Source organism: Prorops nasuta, unplaced genomic scaffold (assembly GCF_024137725.1).
Source record: "Prorops nasuta isolate Cenicafe-Biocafe unplaced genomic scaffold, Cenicafe_Pnas_1.2 PNAS00021, whole genome shotgun sequence".
Classification (NCBI taxonomy): Eukaryota; Metazoa; Arthropoda; class Insecta; order Hymenoptera; family Bethylidae; genus Prorops; species Prorops nasuta.
This window is the reverse complement of record NW_027116818.1, coordinates 3,003,657-3,028,862: the sequence shown is the minus strand read 5'-3', so window position 1 is coordinate 3,028,862 and position 25,206 is coordinate 3,003,657. Positions and strand designations below refer to the sequence as shown.

Sequence of the window (25,206 nt, the reverse complement as noted above, 5' to 3'; positions counted from 1 at the left end):
TGATACTCATTTGACGAAAAAATAAACACTGTGATAAATGCACTTTTTTCATTTGCACGTTTTCTCTTCTTCTGCCACTGCTTTGCTACTTCAGCTCTGCATTTGTTTTTAAATATAATTGAGACAAATTAATATATTTTTACAAATACAGATATCGAACTAAACGATAAACCGCGAAATACTAGTAAATCAATTTTCAAAGTTATAGGAGGAATTTTGTAAGTGTCGATATATAAAAATTCTTATAATTAATGTCACAAAATAAGGTATAGTTACAACTAAAAGTAAAGCCAATAAAAAACAATATGTTTTACATGGAATCATTCATGCATACCTTTTAGTGTATTATTAATCATTATTTACAGATCAGTATAGTTTCCTTAATTTTATCATATTACTAAAACACTTAGTGTTTATATGGAAATATCAGGTAAATTAGTACAGTTACATGATTTTTCCTTATTTGATAAGATTATCACTCATTTGTTTTAAATCCAGCATTATCTAACATACGCAAGTAAATATTTCACTAGAATATAAAAAAACCTTTGAGCTTGAACGATTTGCGATATTTACTCCATCAGAAAAAAATATTCTGTTATATTTTTTCAATGTAAATTTCTTTTGCTGAAGTACATAGTACTATTTCACTGTATAAAATAAAAAATTAATGTACGTGCTTGCTGCTGGAGTATTTCTATTGTTCATCATTAAAAGCAGCAATACGTTTAATATTAATTATCCGGCGTTATATGAAGAGGCACATTGATAGAGTTTGCAGATGTCATTTGGAATGGTGAGCGTGACTGATGAAATCTCAAGAGCTCCGAGACGGTTACAGCAACACGTACTACTCCACGACCACCCTCTAGAACGTCACTGGCACAGCACACCAAATTCTGAAATGTAATAAAAAGTAAATAAATGATTCATAATAATTTAAAAATATCAAATTTAAAAATTAAATATGCATTATAGTAATATCTAAAGTAGAACAATTAATTTTAATTAAAAACAGTAAAATTTTCAAGATAATGGTTTAATGCATAAAAGAATCCTATCTTCAGCTTGAATTTGTCGTGAAATTTTTATTCTAAATTGCCACCCACCCCTACTTTAATCTTTCTACTCGTTCAGACAGACTGGTAATTTAGTAATTAACAGTAATAGTGGACCCTTTTCACATAAAGTTATCCCTTATACCTTAAAATAATAGCATCTATACGTAGTCAGCTCTGAGACTAAAATGCTGTCTTGAGCTGATGACTTATAGCTATGTGGCAGTGAAACACATATTTTTTCCAGCATTATCTTCTCTGATGATTTCCCAAACACTGCTAGTCTTATGCGCGTCGATTCACTGGTGATCAAAACTATGCAGCATAATATTTTATGGCTGACGTCGAGGAAGAATGTCAGGAAACCTAAAGTGTAGCCTTTTATATTGCATCCATTTAACAGTAAGCTATATCTGTTAAATTAAATTTCAACAAAGAGTCATCTCAGTCACTTAAGCGTTGACTACTAGGCTTGTCCCTTTAATTTTCATGCTCTCGAGTCGGAGAGTCTGCAATCAACCGGTTTAGAATGAGCACTACATAAATCATCAGCCACTAAACGAGAAGTCTTAGCATGGAACAGCCCAAGACCGAATTTGCCTGACACCATCTTGTCCCAATAAGCCAAATTTTAATCATAAATATAGACCCCCACACCATTAAATGATGATAACGTACATGATGCAGAAAATGCCAAATACACTTTTCCCTATCGATGTCATTCCTAAAAAATAATTCTGTGAATCCGAAATTACTCGTACTTTCCTTCTACTGCTATAACATTTACTTCATACGACAGAATGGTAACTGTGAAAATTTAGCCTTACTACTGTATGAATAATAATAATAAAGAGTAGAAAGATACGCACACAACAAACGTAAAAGATCTAATTAATTACTAATCCTAAGTGGTGGAAACTTGAGATATGCGATAAAATACGATAGATTTTTTACTTATACCACTTTCATAGTCTTAAATACATATATATGAAAAATATCACATTTTAAATGCCCACCAGTAGGTCGTCATTTCTCGTCGCTAGAAGCTCTTACGCACAAAAAAAATATATATATATATACTATGTGTATAATATATAAATATAAAATAAAGAGAAAGTACACTTTTTTGGCAATTGATTGGTCGACTTTTCCTTTATAGTATATTATAGGGATACGCAAGAGTGAAAATATTAAATAAGGAGTCGACGTATCAATTTCCTAAAGTGTAGATACACTAGGAGAAAAACGATATAGAGAAAAAGAGAAAATAAATATTATTTAAGGCTCTCTTTTGTTCCTTTGATCAATTAGGCTCAGTTTCCTTTATACGATTTTCATTGAAATGACAGCCTTGTTGTATTGGAGCCAGCATTTTTAATTAGGTATTGGAAATAAATAAAGCAGAGCCAAGCTCATTAGGAATGTAAGAAAAAGCATTGCGGAAAGAACGCGATCCTGATTTGTACAGGGTGAATCGGTGCTCGATTCTCCTTTATTTGCCTCTTTTTTCTCTTCTTCTTCACGCAGAAGAAGAAGAGTGGAAACAAGACGCGCTAGAGTCTCCAGCCCATAGGCGTCCATGTAACCCACATCCATCAGTGCATCCGCGTCCAATAACACCTCCTGCAACACCAACAACCATACTACTCAGTCCCATCCTATATCATAATGATATTCATTATACTATTTATAATATATACATATATAATATATATATATATATATATATCATATGGTATCTTATCAATTTTTTTTTCTCTTATTCCCTATATTTCTTATGCTTCTTTGATTTTTTCTCATTCTTTGATTACTAAGTTTCTTTTTAGAGAAGGGAAGAAATTTAATTAATGCACTAATAAACAAATTATAGTTCCTTACGCTATTTCTAATTTCACTGTCAAGGCTAAGCCTGTAACTATGCAGTAAACCGTTTGTTAATAAGCAAGATATTAGATTGATCTTGAAAGAAAAACAACAAATATCGTACAAAATAGATAAATTATCTGTTGATAATTTTGCCCCAAAAAGCGACACAAAAGCATCTCCGTATATAGACACATGCAGCTAAAATTATATTTTTTAGCTTTTACTTTAAGAAGGGATTCTTTGAGAAAGCATTTATACGTATACTATATACATTTATATTATAATATGAACGATTACAAAGTGTTCTGTAATTATTTACAGTGTCAAAAACTACGCGTAAATTAGATCAGATTAAACAATAATTTTATTATCACGAAAAGCCACCAATTAGAAACAGTATGTCAACAATGCTTCGCCCTATGCAGAAATGTTTTAGTATAATGGTCCAGTTTTCAGATTAAAAGCGCATAACTTCGTCACTCGGTAGTGATTACTTTTTCATCTATTCTGATAATATATTAAAAGTAGTAATTTTTATTTAAAATCATATTTTATTATAAAATATTTTGTAATGAATAAGAAATGACATCAAGCTTTTTCTGTTTGGCCTAAAACATTTGCAATTTATGAGTGCTAATAATTATGGGACACTTGATATAATAGGTTTATAGTATAATATATATAATAAAGTACGTTTTATATATTTCGCTAGGGACTGACTAGTAGTTGTTGTTGGAATTTGTTTTAGGAATTAGCGACAAAGATGTCACTATTCCTATAATGCGCATTTAGTATTTTTTATTCACGTATACCCTTATAAATCAATTAGAAGCCACCTTTGCATGACTATCTTAAGAATCTTCTTTTTTAATCATACTCTTTTATTTCACTGAATACTTAACTTATCCCGTTTAAAAACGTCAACTTATACAAAACGATGATGAAGCAAGAAATAAATTGCAGAACAAGAAGTTAGATATAAAGCTTAAAAATTGTTTATAAATCTTAAGCGAGATAGGACAAAAAATATAAATATGCGTTATAATGGCAAGCAATACCCAAAGAACATACCTAAAGCAAACACAAACCTTATACAACAGATTTTTTCGTTTTTTGCTTACCTCATCTACACCAATCTTTCTACAGGCTTCAATAAAATTATCCACGTTTCGTCGACAACGCGCCATTGTTAACTTAGGCTAAAAAATAACATTGATTATACTCAACATAAAAAATACTGAAAAAGCAACAGAAAGTATACTTACCACAGCAGTTGATGGAACATGAATACTGGCCACTGAGCGTGGTTTTACGTGATTAGCTAAGTGACACAATACGACACCATCCGTCAAAGCTGGTGCAATATCTTCGGGTAATGCCATTTTTAATCTGCTTTCAATATCCTGTATAATCATTTTTATAATGAAGCTTTTACGATCGTCTTAATATTGTTGTCTAATAACAGTATATACACACATTTCTAAGTTGCTCTATTAAATCAGCTTCCTCTTTTGCCCGTTCAAATTCTCTTCTCATAGTAAATGAATATTTTTCGGGAAGACTATTGTTCCAAGTAACCGATCTTGTAGATTTTGGACTTCCACCATTCTGGCTCGAACCCTTACCTATTATTAAGATAAAAAGATAATCACTTAAATGTTATAGTGCTTTAACACATTAAAATTACAATTATACAGTCTGCATTACCCTCAACGTAACTGCCCGCAGTTTTCATTGCTCTGGGTGAGTAGCAAGGACTTGCATTTCCTGTGAGATTGCTACTAGAAGTCTTAATTGGAGAATTCGGTTTTTTATAAGGCTGTTCCGAAAATTGTCCGTTTTTATTGTATTCGTTATTACTTCCATTAAGTGCTCCTAAATTTTGGTAGTTAATTCGAGAAGGCGTAACTTTTTGCACTGGTCTCTTTGAAGCACCATCTTCACTAAATATTTGTGATTTACCAGAGATACCAACATCATCTCTATTACAATTTGAGTCTAATAATTCGTTTCTTTGCGATTCGTTGCCAGGTGGTGTTATTTGATCTCGAAGCTTATACACACTGGATGCTTCGTTAGCTCGTTGTAATTTAAGTGCTTCTTTGTACTCTCTAAAAAAGAAAGAAGATCAAATGCTTATCTTAATCGTATATAAAATATTTTAACGATTTAAAAAGAGAACAGTCAATTTGATAAAAAATAATAATGTATTATATCTAATAGCATTTTATATAAAATAAAAAATTTTCTAAATAAACCAAGACTTGTAAAGGTTTGCAATTTTCGGCTGTTCGCTATAGTCACTGATAGAGAATCCCTATTAACGATTGTGATAAACAGATGAAAATTGTAAATATTTCCGAGACCTGGAATAAGCTATACCTGTATGTTTGTATTTGATTGAGAGGTCTTTTATCGTCTCCATTTTGCATCAAAGTAGAATCAATCGTCGAGTGAAGCGACCGAGTTGATTGCATTTCCGAGCCAACTAGTGCATGGTTTGTATAAACTGCATCCAAAGGGCTATGTAAAAAACAATCATATACATATATGCCAGTATATTATTATTTATAATAACTAAGTTAATTACCGAGAAGGTAAAACACAAGTATTGTGCAATGTTGTTGTGCCTAAGGGAGCTCCATTCTCCGATATGCTTCTCTCTAATTTGTTTTTATCAACTTGATCGTGTAAAATCATCGCCTAGAGAGATAGAAAGAGAGAAAATAACAATCTTATTTAGCAACAGAAGCATTATTTTCAGTAAAATTAGAGATATCAACTGTATATACGTAGTATTCTGATAAGAACAGTTTTTTAGTATTACATTCACTAACGTTTTAGTAAATTTAACTGACAAATCTAGTAAATATTTAATACAAGTTTATCCAATAAAATAAATTGGAAATTTTCTAGAATATCATGCTTATACCTTTCCTAACTCATCTGCCAAAGAAGTAGGTTCTCCTGGCGACATTGCATTTGGTGTAAATGTACCACTATAGAAATTACCAATTTCCTGTGGCAGTGTAAAAGCTAATGAAGAACATTCTTTTTGCCATTTATTTTTCTCTTCATTATTCTCAGCCTAAATAAATAAAGAAGTATTTAATATAACTTAGACAAAGTAATACAAAGAAACTAAATTACTTAAAAAAGAAGATAAATCTGTTATTAAAAAGTAGAACCTAACCGCGCACTGAATTTCCTGTGACCAACGTTTGTCAATATTGTCACTGGTATTGTACTTGTTGTCAAAATTCTGTCTTCTGTGAGACCTGATATCTAAGGTTACATGACCTCTAGCAGCATCCAACGAACCTTTCTTTAACCGACCATTTCTAGCTCTTTCATTTTTCACAGCCTGTCTTTCTAAATACTTAAAAATATGTGTTCTCCCACGAATACATAGCTGAAAAGAACATATAAAGGTAAAACACTAACATACATTTACCATTTCAAGTGCAAAATAATTGCTTAAATTTACCACTGCAGGTGGTGAAGTCATTGGATTATCTGACAATTTAAATTCCACAAGGCTTTTCATCTTTCTCATCTCATTTGGTAGAACTGATATCCGGTTACCACTAATATCTAGTTTTATAAGCCTTAGGTAGGTCAGCTCTAATGAAAATAAAAGAAAAGTTAGACAAAAAATGATAAAATCTCTGTTTTCATTGTCAAATGGTAAATATGATAAAAAGCTTACCTATTGGTAATTGAACAAGCAGATTACTCCTTAAATCTAATGTCCTCAGCCTTGCAAGGTCTCCAATTCGGGAAGGAAGATTCGTAATTTCATTACAACCAGCATCTAATTCAGCTAAAACTGTCATTCTACCAAGCTCATCCGGTAAGGATGTTAATCTATTGTGAGCTACTAAAAGGGTTTGCAAAGGTAGTCGACATATTTCACGAGGTAATGAAGTCAATTGATTACGACTGAAAAATATTAATGGTAAATATATAAAAATAAAAGTAAAAGATTTATTAAATTATTATAAATTAATTTTGAAAGACTATATAATTTAACAGAAACAAAAAAAAAATAAGATTTACCTAAGATCCAAGTAGCAAAGGGATTGAAGCATTGCCACAGTATCCGGTATAAATCTAATAGCATTATGGTAAAGATATAATTTTTCAAGAAATGGGAATTCAGTTACCTCTTCTGGTAATTCTGCAAATCGGTTTTTTGAAAGATCTGCAATATGATAAGTATCTTATATTAACATCTCAATGTTAATTAAACAAGTTGTTTGTACACACTATAAGATTTTATGTTCAGTATATTTTTTATCAGAAAATAAAGTTTTTTTGGTTTTATATTTGCTTTGCATTCTATAAAAAATGTGGCTCTTTAAAAAGATTTTTTTTTTATTTAACCTTTACTCTCTACTTAAAAACAATAATATTAACAAAAAAATTAGTTAGAAAAGTTTCCCAATCATCAAAACAATATATTATTATTAATCACTAGTTTTTAAATGTAATAAAATAATAAAGCTTTAAAATATATTATCAATGTTAATGAATTTATTTAGTTTTATAGTATTGTTAATATGTAATAGATACATTAATTTAATTGATAAGACAACACTGATAGTGAGACTGCTGAAAAAATTGAATCTAGCAAAACAAACAATTATAAATTAAACGTCATAATGGTAAACATAATTTTGAGAAAAGAAAGTTGTCATAAACTTACCAGCAATAACAGTGTCTTGAAGACTGTATTTACAGCCAGGTTTGCCGACTTTGGGAAAGTCCTTAAGTTTTCGTCCACTAAGTTTTAGCTCACCACTTAAATAAGCATCTTCCAAAATCCGTTCAAGACTTCTGGTCAACTGCTTTTGTATGTGACCGCTCATATTCGTCGCAACCATCGCCATGTTACATTATCTCTTTACAGAATATCACAATACAGTCAATACATCATATAATGGAGTGAATTTAGTGGAAATACTTGAAATGCTCACGAATTAATTTGGCACAGTGTACTACTATCAAAGATGATTGAATTAACTTTATTTTGTTAAAAAATTATTAAAAGTATTGCAATGGCTTTAACTTTGATTTTTGTATAGTGTCCAGATCACTTATATACTGTCACTTATTAAGGCATTTAAACTTTTATAATTTTAGAACTTCTTCACAAAAGCAGCAATAAGAAAAATGAAAGAGAAGAATATATGGCCATAGAATTATTGTCAAGGCCTCACCTTAAAGTTGACCGGACATACAAGCAATTATTGGAAAAAACCTATAAGAATTGTTTGTTAGGTGTTCGTAGAAGCATGTTACATCAATAAAAACGTTTGTTAATTAATAATTTTCTAAGGAAGTGAAAAACATAAAAGCGTGAAACTAGCCCAATATAGCCATTAATGGCGATTGGCGATCAAGAGACGTCAAGTCAAGTCAGTCAAGTCCTGTTCTGTCAAGGCACAAGGGTACGTTCGGAATGACGCTATTTTGCGTTATGTAGCGTTACAGCTGTCTCGAAGTTACGTGTATGTAGTCGTAGCACGAATGAATAACGTTGTAACGATAGCGTTTAATTACTTTATTTCATGTATCAACATTTCAACACTTGTTGTATTTAAACAAATGAAATAACCCTCCCTGCTGACCTTGCTTAGGATATTTTCAGGCTAGAAAAGCGAAGTCTGGGGAATCCGGGGGTGGGTGGTGGGTGGATTGGGTGCCATCGACCATCGTTAAAGTATAAGCAAAAAAGAGATATCTTAGCACTATGTTATGATTGGTCAATTCAGTTAAATCAACCAATCATAACACGTCTTTTAAACAGTGGCAACAGTGCTATCTTAGTGCTAAAGTTTCTGAACATGCTAGAATCCGTACTGAATGCTGATTGGTTATAAGAATGAAGATAATCAATTGGAAGTCACCATTTAGGGTGAGATTCACCAAGTTCGGTTTGAAGCCTAGCCGGGCTAATATGGTATACTTTCGGACTAAAGTAGTACAGTTACCGTTACATGAGCTGTATGAGTTTAGCCCGGCTAGCCCCAAGCCGGACTTGGGCCCGGTTCCACAAGCCTTTTTTGATCTGGATTAAGTTAATTTTGCTATATTTTATGTCACATAGAATATAGCATAATTAACTTAATCCAGTTTAAACAAGCCTTGTGGAACCGGTCCTTGGTGAACCTCACCCTCAACTCCCTCAAGTCGTTCCTCCACCTCGGGCCGTAGGTGGAGGAACCTCCCCCACTGTGAAATGTGAATACGACCGTAGGGAGTACTAGGGAGGGACCTTATCCAAATGGCAAAGTAAACTTCCCAATGGCACTTGGCGCGATACCGCGATTCTCTGGGTTTGTTCTTTTTTTCTACTTTATCGAACTGGTATAATTATAAGTTAAAAATACAAAAATATGTATTTTCTCACTTTAACAATTTGCACTTTCTGCACTTTCCATAAAAAGTATCACAAATAATATACATTTTTTATGAAAAGTGCAGAAAATGCAAGCGCAGTATGTACAACCAATGCCAGGTATGGCTTTTTCTAATGTTTCGATGCATTTAGGAACTGCTTTAAAAAGACACCAGCGCTTTTACTATGTAGTGCTAATACGCGCGCCTATGTATAACTCATCCTCGCTTATCTCGTATATACACAATGGGAAATTAAATCATATGTAGCTCAGGCATCAGATAGTGTAGTAATGAATTAAATAATATAATTCAACCCGGGAAAGAAAACTATAGTATAATTAACGGGAATCCGTATACCGACATTACATAGTGAAAACTATTTCGCATGCAACGTCGTCATTTGTTGACGGATTGTAAAGTTATTATAGGTTTTTGGAAATGCCAGAAGCTTATCTACCAAGTTACGTTAGGAAAATTAACAAAAAATGAAAAAAAATTTTTGTTTAAATAAATATATTAACATTATTGAGAAACAACAATTAAATCGCAAAATCCCCCAACGTACTTTACTAGATAATGTTCATATGTTTCCAAAAAGTCCACAAAAATGCAAATCTGTCAAGAAATGACGATGCTGCATGCAAAATAAATAATGGAAGAATTTCGTGTTCGGGAAGTCGCCAACACGAAATTCTTCAATTATTTATTTTGCATGCAGCATCGTCATTTCGTGATAGATTTGCATTTTTGTGGACTTTTTGGAAACGTATGAACATTATCTAGTAAAGTACGTTGGGGGATTTTGCGATTTAATTGTTGTTTCTCAATAATGTTAATATATTTATTTAAACAAAAATTTTTTTTCATTTTTTGTTAATTTTCCTAACGTAACTTAGTAGATAAGCTTCTGGCATTTCCAGAAACCTATAATAACTTTACAATCCGTCAACAAATGACGACGTTGCATGCGAAATAGTTTTCACTATGTAATGTCGGTATACGGATTCCCGTTAAGGTGTGGTGTGCTCTTGGCACTTCTACAAGATTCCCAAAGATCAGAAAATTAATTCGAATCATTTACTAATCGGAAGGGATCTTGTAGAAGTGAGCCCCCCCACCACGACAAGGTGGCACACCGTCGGGGAGGAGGCGGCGCCGCCTCACCTGAAACAAAAAGAAAACAAAAATATACTTGAAAAAACAAGTATTCAACCCGAAATGTGGAAGGAGATTCAAAGAAAATATTTCCACATTTCAGATTCTAATTAGGAATTTCAAGGACAGACAAATATATAAATTAATAAAGCATGCTACAGAAAGTGAATGAAAACAGAAGCTAACGAAATTGTTACTTCTTTCCAGCGGTTAATTGAAAAGCTTCCTCCTCTCGAGCGTGAATGTTAATTCACACAAAGGTCAACCAGATCATGACTGATACTCTCCTCAGTGACTAATTACCCTTACTTTCTTTGTCCCTTGGTGTGGATCCGAGTTGTCACACGAAGAACTACTACGTCGAGGAAACGATTTACACATCAATAAAGATGGACCCCTATTAGGTGAACTTAATGAGCCAACGTCGAGAGTCCACAAGGACAAAGTAAGTAAGGGTTGATAGTCGCTGAAGGAGGATCAGCCCGAGCCAGTTGACACTCGAGAGTCCACTTCTCAATAAACACCTGTACTTGAATTAACAATGAATGAAAGTAATAAAAGTAAATTTGCCTATCCTTGAAATTATTTAAATAAATGTGGACTTAAGTAAACGGAGAGTGTTTACTTCCTACTCCTTGGTAGCCTTGTTCTATAAGAGTCCTTCCTAAAACATAAAATAAATTAAACAAATATGAGAAATAAGAAAAGAATGTATTTGCCTGTACGTCTTCCTCCAACGACGGCTCGATTTCGAATGATGGTTTGACTCACTCCAACCTAGGGTGGAAATGACCGCATGAAAGTTGTCGATTCGTTATAGGGTTTATATCGTTACTGGATACGGGGTCACTAACCATGGTCCTCTAGCGCTCGACCTGAAACAAAAAAAAAATTAGAATAAATTTGAAAAAAAAACGAGAATTCCACCCGAAATTTGGAAGGATTTTCAAGGAAAATATTCCCACATTTCAGATTCTAATTAGGAATTTCAAGGACAGACAAATATATAAATTAATAAAGCATGCTACAGAAAGTGAATGAAAACAGAAGCTAACGAAATTGTTACTTCTTTCCAGCTGTTAATTGAAAAGCTTCCTCCTCTCGAGCGTGAATGTTAATTCACACAAAGGTCAACCAGATCATGACTGATACTCTCCTCAGTGACTAATTACCCTTACTTTCTTTGTCCCTTGGTGTGGATCCGAGTTGTCACACGAAGAACTACTACGTCGAGGAAACGATTTACACATCAATAAAGATGGACCCCTATTAGGTGAACTTAATGAGCCAACGTCGAGAGTCCACAAGGACAAAGTAAGTAAGGGTTGATAGTCGCTGAAGGAGGAGCAGCCCGAGCCAGTTGACACTCGAGAGTCCACTTCTCAATAAACACCTGTACTTGAATTAACAATGAATGAAAGTAATAAAAGTAAATTTGCCTATCCTTGAAATTATTTAAATAAATGTGGACTTAAGTAAACGGAGAGTGTTTACTTCCTACTCCTTGGTAGCCTTGTTCTATAAGAGTCCTTCCTAAAACATAAAATAAATTAAACAAATATGAGAAATAAGAAAAGAATGTATTTGCCTGTACGTCTTCCTCCAACGACGGCTCGATTTCGAATGATGGTTTGACTCACTCCAACCTAGGGTGGAAATGACCGCATGAAAGTTGTCGATTCGTTATAGGGTTTATATCGTTACTGGATACGGGGTCACTAACCATGGTCCTCTAGCGCTCGACCTGAAACAAAAAAAAAATTAGAATAAATTTGGAAAAAAAACGAGAATTCCACCCGAAATGTGGAAGGATTTTCAAGGAAAATATTCCCACATTTCAGATTCTAATTAGGAATTTCAAGGACAGACAAATATATAAATTAATAAAGCATGCTACAGAAAGTGAATGAAAACAGAAGCTAACGAAATTGTTACTTCTTTCCAGCGGTTAATTGAAAAGCTTCCTCCTCTCGAGCGTGAATGTTAATTCACACAAAGGTCAACCAGATCATGACTGATACTCTCCTCAGTGACTAATTTCCCTTACTTTCTTTGTCCCTTGGTGTGGATCCGAGTTGTCACACGAAGAACTACTACGTCGAGGAAACGATTTACACATCAATAAAGATGGACCCCTATTAGGTGAACTTAATGAGCCAACGTCGAGAGTCCACAAGGACAAAGTAAGTAAGGGTTGATAGTCGCTGAAGGAGGATCAGCCCGAGCCAGTTGACACTCGAGAGTCCACTTCTCAATAAACACCTGTACTTGAATTAACAATGAATGAAAGTAATAAAAGTAAATTTGCCTATCCTTGAAATTATTTAAATAAATGTGGACTTAAGTAAACGGAGAGTGTTTACTTCCTACTCCTTGGTAGCCTTGTTCTATAAGAGTCCTTCCTAAAACATAAAATAAATTAAACAAATATGAGAAATAAGAAAAGAATGTATTTGCCTGTACGTCTTCCTCCAACGACGGCTCGATTTCGAATGATGGTTTGACTCACTCCAACCTAGGGTGGAAATGACCGCATGAAAGTTGTCGATTCGTTATAGGGTTTATATCGTTACTGGATACGGGGTCACTAACCATGGTCCTCTAGCGCTCGACCTGAAACAAAAAAAAAATTAGAATAAATTTGGAAAAAAAACGAGAATTCCACCCGAAATGTGGAAGGATTTTCAAGGAAAATATTCCCACATTTCAGATTCTAATTAGGAATTTCAAGGACAGACAAATATATAAATTAATAAAGCATGCTACAGAAAGTGAATGAAAACAGAAGCTAACGAAATTGTTACTTCTTTCCAGCTGTTAATTGAAAAGCTTCCTCCTCTCGAGCGTGAATGTTAATTCACACAAAGGTCAACCAGATCATGACTGATACTCTCCTCAGTGACTAATTACCCTTACTTTCTTTGTCCCTTGGTGTGGATCCGAGTTGTCACACGAAGAACTACTACGTCGAGGAAACGATTTACACATCAATAAAGATGGACCCCTATTAGGTGAACTTAATGAGCCAACGTCGAGAGTCCACAAGGACAAAGTAAGTAAGGGTTGATAGTCGCTGAAGGAGGATCAGCCCGAGCCAGTTGACACTCGAGAGTCCACTTCTCAATAAACACCTGTACTTGAATTAACAATGAATGAAAGTAATAAAAGTAAATTTGCCTATCATTGAAATTATTTAAATAAATGTGGACCTAAGTAAACGGACAGGTAATTAAGCCTTACTCGTTGACAGCCTTGCCCTATACTTGTCCCTCTTAAAACTTAAAAAAATTAAGCAAGTATGAAAAGTAGAAAAATAATTAGGATATTTGTCAGTACGTCCTCCTCTGATGACGGTTTGACTCCAAATAATGGTTTGTCTTTCTCCAACTGATGGAGAAAAGGGTACAGGGTTGGTATGAATTCCATATCGAATATATATCGATATTGGACAGTTTTGCCACTAGGAATAGTCTTCTTCCACTCCACCTGAAAATAAGAAATGTTAATAAAATTTGAAAAAACGAGTATTTAACCTGAAATATGGAAGGTTTTTCAAAAAAAATATTTCCATATTTCATTTTATAATTTGGAATTTCAAGAACTGGCAAAAATGGTATTTAATACGAAGATTCTACCAAAAACATACGATTATAAAAAAAAGGGAAAATGGTATTTCATTCTAGTTATTAATTGAGATGCATCTTTCTCTCGAGAGAGTGAACGTTAATTCAATTAAGATGTGCCTTTATTAGTTAAACTGGACATGTGGGAAGATAGAATCTCCGTGGAAAATGAAGTTGAGGTGATTCCCTTTATTTTAAAAGGAATTAAGAAACCTGAAAATGATACCCTACCTAATACCGAAAACTATAATGACTATCTAATTCACAAAGCTAAAGAGCCTACATATAACGCCAATCTAAACCTAATGAAAAACAGAAAATACGCGCAAAATAGAAATAGACGATACGGAGGATCTGAAAAACATTAAAAACAAAACAAGAAATGATTTTAACCGAAGAATGGCCAACTGTAACCTACTGATAGGTTTTTGGTCATTCTTTAGTTAATAAAAAAAATTTCCACGGTTTTACCCGTGGGACTCACTCATTCAGCGAATTCCCAGCCATAATTCATACATATTCTGCGACAATACCGAAGATGGGAATGGTGATGTTGATGGGATGATAATGGCGTTTATGATGACGATGGAGATGAGGACGCTGACGTTATGCACTCGCGAAAAAATGATTTTTAAACGGCACTGCGCGATTTCTTTTAAACGTACACTACGCGGGAGAACTGCACTACGCGACGAGCAGTTCACGACTAACACTACAGACTCGTATTTTTAAAGTAGCATTGCGCTACGCGATTTCTTTTAAACGTACACTACGCGGGAGAACCGCACTACGGGACGAGCAGTTCACGACTGTCACTACAGATTCTGATTTTTAAATCAGCAGTGCGCTACGCGAGAGAACCGCACTACGCGAAGAGCAGTTCACGACTGTCACTACAGATTCTGATTTTTAAATCAGCAGTGCGTTACGCGATTTCTTTTAAACGTACACTACGCGAGAGAACCGCACTACGTGACGAGCAGTTCACGACTGTCACTACAGATTCTGATTTTTAAATCAGCAGTGCGCTACGCGATTTCTTTTAAACGTACACTACGCGGGAGAACCGCACTACGCGACGAGCAGTTCACGACTGTCACTACAGATTCTGATATTTAAATCAGCAGTGCGCTACGCGATTTCTTTTAAACGTACACTACGCGGGAGAACCGCACTACGCGACGAGCACTTCACAACTGACACTTTGAGACACAAATTATTCAAAAGGCACTACGCGACGCGATTTTTTTTAACGTATACTACGCGGGACAAACGCACTCCGCGACGAGCAGTTCACGACTGTCACTACAGATTCTGATTTTTAAAGTAGCAGTGCGCTACCCGATTTCTTTTAAACGTACACTACGCGGGAGAACCGCACTACGCGACGAGCAGGTCACGACTGTCACTACAGACTCGGATTTTTAAAGTAGCAGTGCGCTACGCGATTTTACAAAACGTACACTACGCGAGAGAACCGCACTACGTGACGAGCAGTTCACGACTGTCACTACAGATTCTGATTTTTAAATCAGCAGTGCGCTACGCGAGAGAACCGCACTACGCGAAGAGCAGTTCACGACTGTCACTACAGATTCTGATTTTTAAATCAGCAGTGCGTTACGCGATTTCTTTTAAACGTACACTACGCGAGAGAACCGCACTACGTGACGAGCAGTTCACGACTGTCACTACAGATTCTGATTTTTAAATCAGCAGTGCGCTACGCGATTTCTTTTAAACGTACACTACGCGGGAGAACCGCACTACGCGACGAGCAGTTCACGACTGTCACTACAGATTCTGATATTTAAATCAGCAGTGCGCTACGCGATTTCTTTTAAACGTACACTACGCGGGAGAGCCGCACTACGCGACGAGCACTTCACAACTGACACTTTGAGACACAAATTATTCAAAAGGCACTACGCGGCGCGATTCCTTTTTAACGTACACTACCGGGACAATCGCACTACGCGAAGAGCAGTTCACGACTAACAATACAGACTCGGATTTTTAAAGCATTTGTTCGCTACGCGATTTCTTTTTATCATACACTACGCGGGAGAACCGCACTACGCGACGAGCACTTCACGACTGACACTACGAGACTCGGATTATTCAAAAGGCACTACGCGACGCGATTTCTTTTTAACGTACACTACCGGGACAACCGCACTACGCGACGAGCAGTTCACGACTGTCACTACAGACTCGGATTTTTAAAGTAGCAGTGCGCTACGCGATTTCTTTTAAACGTACACTACGCGAGAGAACCGCACTACGCGACGAGCACTTCACAACTGACACTTTGAGACACAAATTATTCAAAAGGCACTACGCGACGCGATTCCTTTTTAACGTACACTACCGGGACAATCGCACTACGCGAAGAGCAGTTCACGACTAACAATACAGACTCGGATTTTTAAAGCAGCTGTTCGCTACGCGATTTCTTTTTATCATACACTACGCGGGAGAACCGCACTACGCGACGAGCACTTCACGACTGACACTACGAGACTCGGATTTTTGAAGCAGCAGTGCGCTACGCGATTTTACAAAACGTACACTACGCGAGAGAACCGCACTACGTGACGAGCAGTTCACGACTGTCACTACAGATTCTGATTTTTAAATCAGCAGTGCGCTACGCGAGAGAACCGCACTACGCGAAGAGCAGTTCACGACTGTCACTACAGATTCTGATTTTTAAATCAGCAGTGCGTTACGCGATTTCTTTTAAACGTACACTACGCGAGAGAACCGCACTACGTGACGAGCAGTTCACGACTGTCACTACAGATTCTGATTTTTAAATCAGCAGTGCGCTACGCGATTTCTTTTAAACGTACACTACGCGGGAGAACCGCACTACGCGACGAGCAGTTCACGACTGTCACTACAGATTCTGATATTTAAATCAGCAGTGCGCTACGCGATTTCTTTTAAACGTACACTACGCGGGAGAGCCGCACTACGCGACGAGCACTTCACAACTGACACTTTGAGACACAAATTATTCAAAAGGCACTACGCGGCGCGATTCCTTTTTAACGTACACTACCGGGACAATCGCACTACGCGAAGAGCAGTTCACGACTAACAATACAGACTCGGATTTTTAAAGCATTTGTTCGCTACGCGATTTCTTTTTATCATACACTACGCGGGAGAACCGCACTACGCGACGAGCACTTCACGACTGACACTACGAGACTCGGATTATTCAAAAGGCACTACGCGACGCGATTTCTTTTTAACGTACACTACCGGGACAACCGCACTACGCGACGAGCAGTTCACGACTGTCACTACAGACTCGGATTTTTAAAGTAGCAGTGCGCTACGCGATTTCTTTTAAACGTACACTACGCGAGAGAACCGCACTACGCGACGAGCACTTCACAACTGACACTTTGAGACACAAATTATTCAAAAGGCACTACGCGACGCGATTCCTTTTTAACGTACACTACCGGGACAATCGCACTACGCGAAGAGCAGTTCACGACTAACAATACAGACTCGGATTTTTAAAGCAGCTGTTCGCTACGCGATTTCTTTTTATCATACACTACGCGGGAGAACCGCACTACGCGACGAGCACTTCACGACTGACACTACGAGACTCGGATTTTTAAAGCAGCAGTGCGCTACGCGATTTCTTTTAAACGTACACTACGCGAGAGAACCGCACTACGTGACGAGCAGTTCACGACTGTCACTACAGATTCTGATTTTTAAATCAGCAGTGCGCTACGCGAATTCTTAAAAAACGTACACTACGCGAGAGAACCGCACTACGCGAAGAGCAGTTCACGACTGTCACTACAGATTCTGATTTTTAAATCAGCAGTGCGTTACGCGATTTCTTTTAAACGTACACTACGCGAGAGAACCGCACTACGTGACGAGCAGTTCACGACTGTCACTACAGATTCTGATTTTTAAATCAGCAGTGCGCTACGCGAATTCTTAAAAAACGTACACTACGCGAGAGAACCGCACTACGCGAAGAGCAGTTCACGACTGTCACTACAGATTCTGATTTTTAAATCAGCAGTGCGTTACGCGATTTCTTTTAAACGTACACTACGCGAGAGAACCGCACTACGTGACGAGCAGTTCACGACTGTCACTACAGATTCTGATTTTTAAATCAGCAGTGCGCTACGCGATTTCTTTTAAACGTACACTACGCGGGAGAACCGCACTACGCGACGAGCAGTTCACGACTGTCACTACAGATTCTGATATTTAAATCAGCAGTGCGCTACGCGATTTCTTTTAAACGTACACTACGCGGGAGAGCCGCACTACGCGACGAGCACTTCACAACTGACACTTTGAGACACAAATTATTCAAAAGGCACTACGCGGCGCGATTCCTTTTTAACGTACACTACCGGGACAATCGCACTACGCGAAGAGCAGTTCACGACTAACAATACAGACTCGGATTTTTAAAGCATTTGTTCGCTACGCGATTTCTTTTTATCATACACTACGCGGGAGAACCGCACTACGCGACGAGCACTTCACGACTGACACTACGAGACTCGGATTATTCAAAAGGCACTACGCGACGCGATTTCTTTTTAACGTACACTACCGGGACAACCGCACTACGCGACGAGCAGTTCACGACTGTCACTACAGACTCGGATTTTTAAAGTAGCAGTGCGCTACGCGATTTCTTGTAAACGTACACTACGCGAGAGAACCGCACTACGCGACGAGCACTTCACAACTGACACTTTGAGACACAAATTATTCAAAAGGCACTACGCGACGCGATTCCTTTTTAACGTACACTACCGGGACAATCGCACTACGCGAAGAGCAGTTCACGACTAACAATACAGACTCGGATTTTTAAAGCAGCTGTTCGCTACGCGATTTCTTTTTATCATACACTACGCGGGAGAACCGCACTACGCGACGAGCACTTCACGACTGACACTACGAGACTCGGATTTTTAAAGCAGCAGTGCGCTACGCGATTTCTTTTAAACGTACACTACGCGAGAGAACCGCACTACGTGACGAGCAGTTCGCGACTGTCACTACAGATTCTGATTTTTAAATCAGCAGTACGCTACGCGATTTCTTTTAAACGTACACTACGCGAGAGAACCGCACTACGCGACGAGCAGTTCACAACTGTCACTACAGATTCTGATTTTTAAATCAGCAGTGCGCTACGCGATTTCTTTTAAACGTACACTACGCGGGAGAACTGCACTACGCGACGAGCAGTTCACGACTAACACTACAGACTCGTATTTTTAAAGTAGCATTGCGCTACGCGATTTCTTTTAAACGTACACTACGCGGGAGAACCGCACTACGGGACGAGCAGTTCACGACTGTCACTACAGATTCTGATTTTTAAATCATCAGTGCGCGACGCGATTTTTTTTAACGTATACTACGCGGGACAAACGCACTCCGCGACGAGCAGTTCACGACTGTCACTACAGATTCTGATTTTTAAATCAGCAGTGCGCTACCCGATTTCTTTTAAACGTACACTACGCAGGAGAACCGCACTACGCGACGAGTAGTTCACGACTGTCACTACAGACTCCGATTTTTAAAGTAGCAGTGCGCTACGCGATTCCTTTTTAACGTACATTACCGGGACAACCGCACTACGCGACGAGCAGTTCACGACTGACACTACAGACTCGGATTTTTAAAGTAGCAGTGCGCGACGCGATTTTTTTTAACGTATACTACGCGAGACCACCGCACTCCGCGACGAACACTTATCGACTGACACTACGAAACTCAGATTTTTCAAACGGCACTGCTCGGCGCGATTTTTATTTCAACGTATACTACGCGGGACAACCGCACTCCGCGACGAACACTTATCGACTGACACTTCGAAACTCGGATATTTTAAACGGAACTGCGCGACGCGAATTTTATTTCAACGTATACTACGCGGGACAACCACATTTCGCGACGAACACTTATCGACTGACACTACGAAACTCGGATTTTTCAAACGGCACTGCTCGGTGCGATTTTTATTTCAACGTATACTACGCGGGACAACCGCATTCCGCGACGAGCACTTATCGAATGACACTACGAAACTAAGATTTTACAAACGGTATGCGCGACGCGAATTTTATTTCAACGTATACTACGCGGGACAACTGCACTGCGCGACGAACACTTATCGATTGACACTTCGAAACTCGGATTTTTCAAACGGCACTGCGCGAAGCGAATTTTATTTTAACGTATACTACACGGGACAACCGCATTCCGCGACGAACACTTATCGATTGACACTTCGAAACTCGGATTTTTCAAACGGCACTGCGCGAAGCGAATTTTATTTTAACGTATACTACACGGGACAACCGCATTCCACGACAAACACTTATCGAATGACACTACGAAACTAGGATTTTACAAACGGTATGCGCGACGCGAATTTTATTTTAACATATACTACGCGGGACAACCGCACCCCGCGACGAACAATTATCGACTGACACTACGAAACTCGGATTTTTCAAACAGCACTGCTCGGCGCGATTTTTATTTCAACGTATAATACGCGGGACAACCGCATTCCGCGACGAACATTTATCGACTGACACTTCGAAACTCGGATTTTTCAAACGGCACTGCGCGACGCGAATTTTATTTCAACGTATACTACGCGGGACAACCGCACTGCGCGACGAACACTTATCGATCTACACTTCGAAACTCGGATTTTTCAAACGGCATTTCGTGGCGCGAGTTTTATTTTAAGGTATACTACCCTGTAAAACCGCACTCCACGACGAGCACTTATCGACTGACACTACGAGACTCGGATTTTTCAAACGACACTCCTCGACGTGAAATTTTTAAACGCGCTCTCTCACTCTTTAGTGAAGTCGCTAACCGTAACAGAAATAAATTATTGCATATAAATTTATAGAGTTAATTTTAATTTATTTAACTTTAATATAATTAAAGTAAAACTGGCAGGCTTTAACAGTCTTTGAGGCTTCTGTCTTTATTCGCTGCAGCACTCACACACACATACACAATAGATACGCTCCGCACTGACTATAGTCACAAATTTTCTATTTATTACGCGAATTACACACAGATAAAAGCTTTTATTTTCATCACACACTGCATTCATTACTATATATTCTATTAAAATATCCCAACTGCATTACTTAAATTTCCCTCTTGACATAATTAAATATGCGGAAATTATATAGAAAAGTTAAGTTTAATTTTTAAACAATTTATTGTCACCAATGCCGAATACTTATAATTGCACAACACTATTAAAAAATTTTAACCAGAATTTTAAATTTATTTAGAAATTAATAATAATTAATAAAATTTTAAATAAATTTAAATTGTTTGTATAAAAATAATAAAAACTAATTAAATTTATTTAAATTTTATAAAACGCGGCACAATTTTATTAATATTATAAAATAAATAGCTCATATGTGATGAAAATAAAACATTAAATTATTTTTAATCGCGACTAATTTAAACTAAATGTCAGTACTCAGTGGTTACGAAAACCACAACGCGGGATCCACTGACGACCGGTACGCGGTTAATTGATAACTGAGTTGATGTACCCGCTACGCGAGAGGGCTATGCGGAACAGGTATCGCTTATTGTGGGCGGGTTAATTAGCAATCGCACCTGATTGGTTGCAATGTGAGATATTCCGCAAATCAGTTGCGACTGCTATCGGTATGAGTAGGATCTCTTTCACTAACTTTTAAAATGATTATTTTGCCAAGTACGGATTGACCATTTTTTCGAAAATACTTATGCTAATACATTGCAATGTTAACAATTTTATATCATATGGCAAATTTAGCGTTTTAAAAGCCAGTGAAAAAGAATCTTAACGAGTAGTACCTGTCCCGGATAGTATTTTTTTGAAGCGCGAGTTTCAGTTTATCTATCAAATTTCCGCGTATGAGTTGTCAGTAAATCGCGCTGTTTCTTTTTATAATCACTGACATTTATTTCGCATTAGTCGCGATTAAAAATAATGTAGTGTTTTATTTTCATCAAATACGTGCTATTTTATTATTATGTTAATAAAATTTTACCGCTCTTTAATAAATCTATGTAAATTTAATTAAAATAAATTATTTTGTTACAGTTTAATTAATTTTAAGTAAATTTTCATTCATTATTATTGATTTTATATAATACAATAATTTAATGGAATACTGTATGTGATGAAAATAAAAGCTTTCATTTGTAAAAGAAGTGTAATAATTAGAAAACTCGTAAAAATTGTCAGTGTGCAGCACACGCGTGTGCGTGTTTAGTGCTTGCACGATTAAAAGTAGAAGACTCAAGGACTCTCTTAACCCATAATTCTCATCATTTTATTTTGAAGTTAAATGAACTATAAAATGAACTCACTACAGTTTAATAAAATAATATTTGTTATACATTAGACGGTCTTATTCTAAAATGAATGCGCGTTTAAAAATTCCACGCCGTGTAGTGACATTTAAAAAATTCGTGTCGCGTAGTGCCGTTTAAAAATAATTCTTTTGTAAGTGAATATCGTCATTATATATGCTGTTTTGCAATTAATTTACAATAAAAAATGTAGTTAATAAATATTTTAAAACATCTGCATGTTATAATAAATGATGTTCTGTTAAACAAATGTCTGCATTTATACTATTTATAGTTCCCGCTTACATCTGACGTGTATAACGAAATTTACCGAGCTCAGACGAAGTTTTTTATAAGTTTTTTTAATAGTGTATAGACACTGTGGAAAATTGATCGCCGCCTTTGAAATTCGTAGAGAAAGTACGAAGTGAAGTTAACTGAAAGGTCGCCGAATCAATTTCCTATGGTGTATGTAGGCCGTGTTCCGTTATTGACTGTGAGTACTAGTAATCTATAGTTTGCGTGACATAAACTATAGATTTTCAGTACTCACAGTCAATAACGGAACACGGCCGTAGTGCACAGTGGGAAATCAGTGGAAAATTGAATCGTGTGTGGTTCAGCTAGCTTCACTCTGTAATTTAACATGGAAAATGATTACTATACACTATAGCTGAAAGCACACACGATTCAATTTATAGTTGTAGTATATACATACGAACGAAGCAAGCGAGTGAGTTAGGTGCGCGAAGTAAAAGCGCTGGTCTTTTTAATGCGATTCCTAAAAGCATCGAAAAATTATGGGAAAGCCATACCTGGCGATTACTGTATGTATGTACACAAATAAAGCTTATGTATTAAGGGCCGGTATTCAAGCAAATCGGATGAATGGATGACGGTGACAATATCTCAAATTTTTTACAAACAACAGAAATCTAAAATAAATGAACTTTATAGTATTGGGAAGGAAGTAGTTTTTGGTGGTTAATTTGTAAATTTTTTATCCCGTTATCATCATTTATGGTACCATCAACTTTCAGTAAATTCCTGAACGCAGCTATATTATCATCAGTCAGTCATATAATGATAAGAAAGTAGTGTTTAAATAATTCTTTTTATTAGTTTTGTTAAATGAGAAATGGCTGTATATGAAATTTGTACAAAATTAATGGCGTGTGTTAAAAATTTAATTCTACTGTAAAGATGAACAATTACTTTCTTTCACTTTTGGAAAGTTTAACCTAGCAATGGAATACCTAGGCGAAATTATATTTCTCGGTATTGATACCGTGATTTTTGGAATTTGCCTTAAACAATATTTCCATTGCAAAAATGCAATTGCATCTGTCAAGGTATATTATTCCATTGCTAAGATATTATAATTATTTAAGGAAACATATAATACAGGAACATTATTTGTAATTTTTTCATTTCTTTTCATTTTTATTTAACTGCTGTACTTTTAATTTAATTATTCTTGGCTTTTAACTGTAAATAGAATGCTGAATTCTGTGACATTGGTACCGATTTGAAGGGATTAATAAATAAAACACCTGATGGTAAAATAGATTACATAGCTATCAGAGGAATCGTTAAACCATTAGGAAAACCCCTTCATTCAATAAAGAACCAAGATGTTACAGGAGTTATACAAAAGCTTAGTATTAAGGAACATGTTGTTGCAAGGAGCACAGCAGGTTTCTGGTATATATGAAAAATAATAAAATTTCCTTGTGTTAAAGCATCATCAAAATTAGAAATAAATATTTTAGGTCAGACCAACAACGTACTATGCAAAAAGTATATAATACTGTAGCATTTGCTATACAACAAGGACCTTACCAAATTGAAGTTAATGATCCATTATCTGCTGATATTTTAGATATGGATGTAGTTTCTGATTACTTTGAGCCTACTGTACCAACATTTACAGATCATTTGTGGGGGTTTTTTACAGGTATATCATTTACAATTTAACCAATTTGATTAAAATAACATTTTTATTATCTTTCTAAAAAAAGGAGTTCGCCAAAGAGGTTTACAGACAACGGAAGAAATGCTTAGAGAAGGTGTAGTTATCACTGGAATAGGAGAACTTAGCAAATCTGTAGGAAATGGCAGAGCATTTATCTTACAACCTCCAACTAATGCTCCATTTTACTTAACAACTATGTCTATTTCTTCCTTGCTTAGGAAGCTAGATGAACGAAGAAAAATATATAGGTCAGTTTTGTGTATTCAATAATTTTGAGAGAAACTGACAAGTTTTTTTCTTATAGATTAGTATGCATTATGCTTGGAGCCATAGGTTTATTAATAGGTGGAATGGTAGCACGTCGGTATTGGAAGGATAGAGAAGAGCAAAGAGTTTCAAAAGAATTACGTGAATCGCTAGCAGCGTCTAGGAGAGAGCGAAGACGACGTGTGAGGGAGAAAGACCTCAGAGAAGACCAAATATGTGTAGTTTGTCACACAAACCCTCGTGAAATAATTTTATTACCATGTGGTCATGTTTGCATATGTGAAGATTGTTCAGATGATATTAAAAGTAGCTGCCCTGTTTGTAGAGGATCAATAACGCAAAAAGCTCCTGCTTATATAATTTAATTGTGTTAAAAAAACAATTATTGAAATAAAACAAACGTATTTTTGTGTTAATTTACATAGAATTATGTAATAATTCA

At 36.4% G+C, this 25,206-nt stretch overlaps 2 protein-coding genes across 7 annotated transcripts; one reads left to right on the top strand and one right to left on the bottom strand.

Annotated features, from left to right (window-relative positions):
- Positions 1–8,629, bottom strand: Lrch (Leucine-rich-repeats and calponin homology domain protein). Of its 6 annotated transcripts, none has more exons than XR_010823853.1 (14): positions 7,633–8,627; positions 6,984–7,128; positions 6,634–6,866; positions 6,412–6,548; positions 6,118–6,336; positions 5,857–6,012; positions 5,515–5,627; positions 5,307–5,447; positions 4,632–5,035; positions 4,401–4,549; positions 4,190–4,327; positions 4,046–4,123; positions 1,204–1,567; positions 764–899 (listed from the first exon to the last, which is right to left on the bottom strand). XR_010823853.1 is itself a non-coding variant. In XM_066739638.1 (14 exons), the coding sequence occupies exons 2-14, from the start codon at positions 7,814–7,816 to the stop codon at positions 2,433–2,435; spliced, it is 2,346 nt and encodes a 781-aa protein (XP_066595735.1). In that variant the 5' UTR covers positions 7,817–7,828; positions 7,904–8,629; the 3' UTR covers positions 1,583–2,432. The 6 variants fall into 6 exon arrangements, 5 of the variants coding, with proteins under 5 accessions (XP_066595738.1, XP_066595735.1, XP_066595737.1 ...); XM_066739638.1 differs by lacking the exons at positions 764–899; positions 1,204–1,567 and adding an exon at positions 1,583–2,681 and having other exon boundaries at positions 7,633–7,828; positions 7,904–8,629; XM_066739640.1 differs by lacking the exons at positions 764–899; positions 1,204–1,567 and adding an exon at positions 1,583–2,681 and having other exon boundaries at positions 7,633–7,924; positions 8,147–8,629.
- Positions 8,630–23,338: 14,709 nt separating this feature from the next.
- Mul1 (Mitochondrial E3 ubiquitin protein ligase 1) lies at positions 23,339–25,145 on the top strand. Its single transcript, XM_066739666.1, has 5 exons — positions 23,339–23,874; positions 24,021–24,226; positions 24,295–24,479; positions 24,544–24,745; positions 24,802–25,145. The coding sequence occupies exons 1-5, from the start codon at positions 23,770–23,772 to the stop codon at positions 25,127–25,129; spliced, it is 1,026 nt and encodes a 341-aa protein (XP_066595763.1). The 5' UTR covers positions 23,339–23,769; the 3' UTR covers positions 25,130–25,145.
- Positions 25,146–25,206: the final 61 nt, after the last annotated feature.

Coding starts and splice junctions, on each gene's coding strand:
- Lrch (XM_066739637.1), bottom strand. CDS start 7,816: ATGGCGATGGTTGCGACGAATATGAGCGGTCACATACAAAAGCAGTTG. Junction 4,328..4,400: donor TAATAGAGCAACTTAGAAAT/GTGTGTATATAC, acceptor ATGATTATACAG/GATATTGAAAGCAGATTAAA. Junction 4,124..4,189: donor ATGTTCCATCAACTGCTGTG/GTAAGTATACTT, acceptor GTTATTTTTTAG/CCTAAGTTAACAATGGCGCG.
- Mul1 (XM_066739666.1), top strand. CDS start 23,770: ATGGAATACCTAGGCGAAATTATATTTCTCGGTATTGATACCGTGATT. Junction 24,227..24,294: donor AGGAGCACAGCAGGTTTCTG/GTATATATGAAA, acceptor TAAATATTTTAG/GTCAGACCAACAACGTACTA. Junction 24,746..24,801: donor GAACGAAGAAAAATATATAG/GTCAGTTTTGTG, acceptor TTTTTCTTATAG/ATTAGTATGCATTATGCTTG.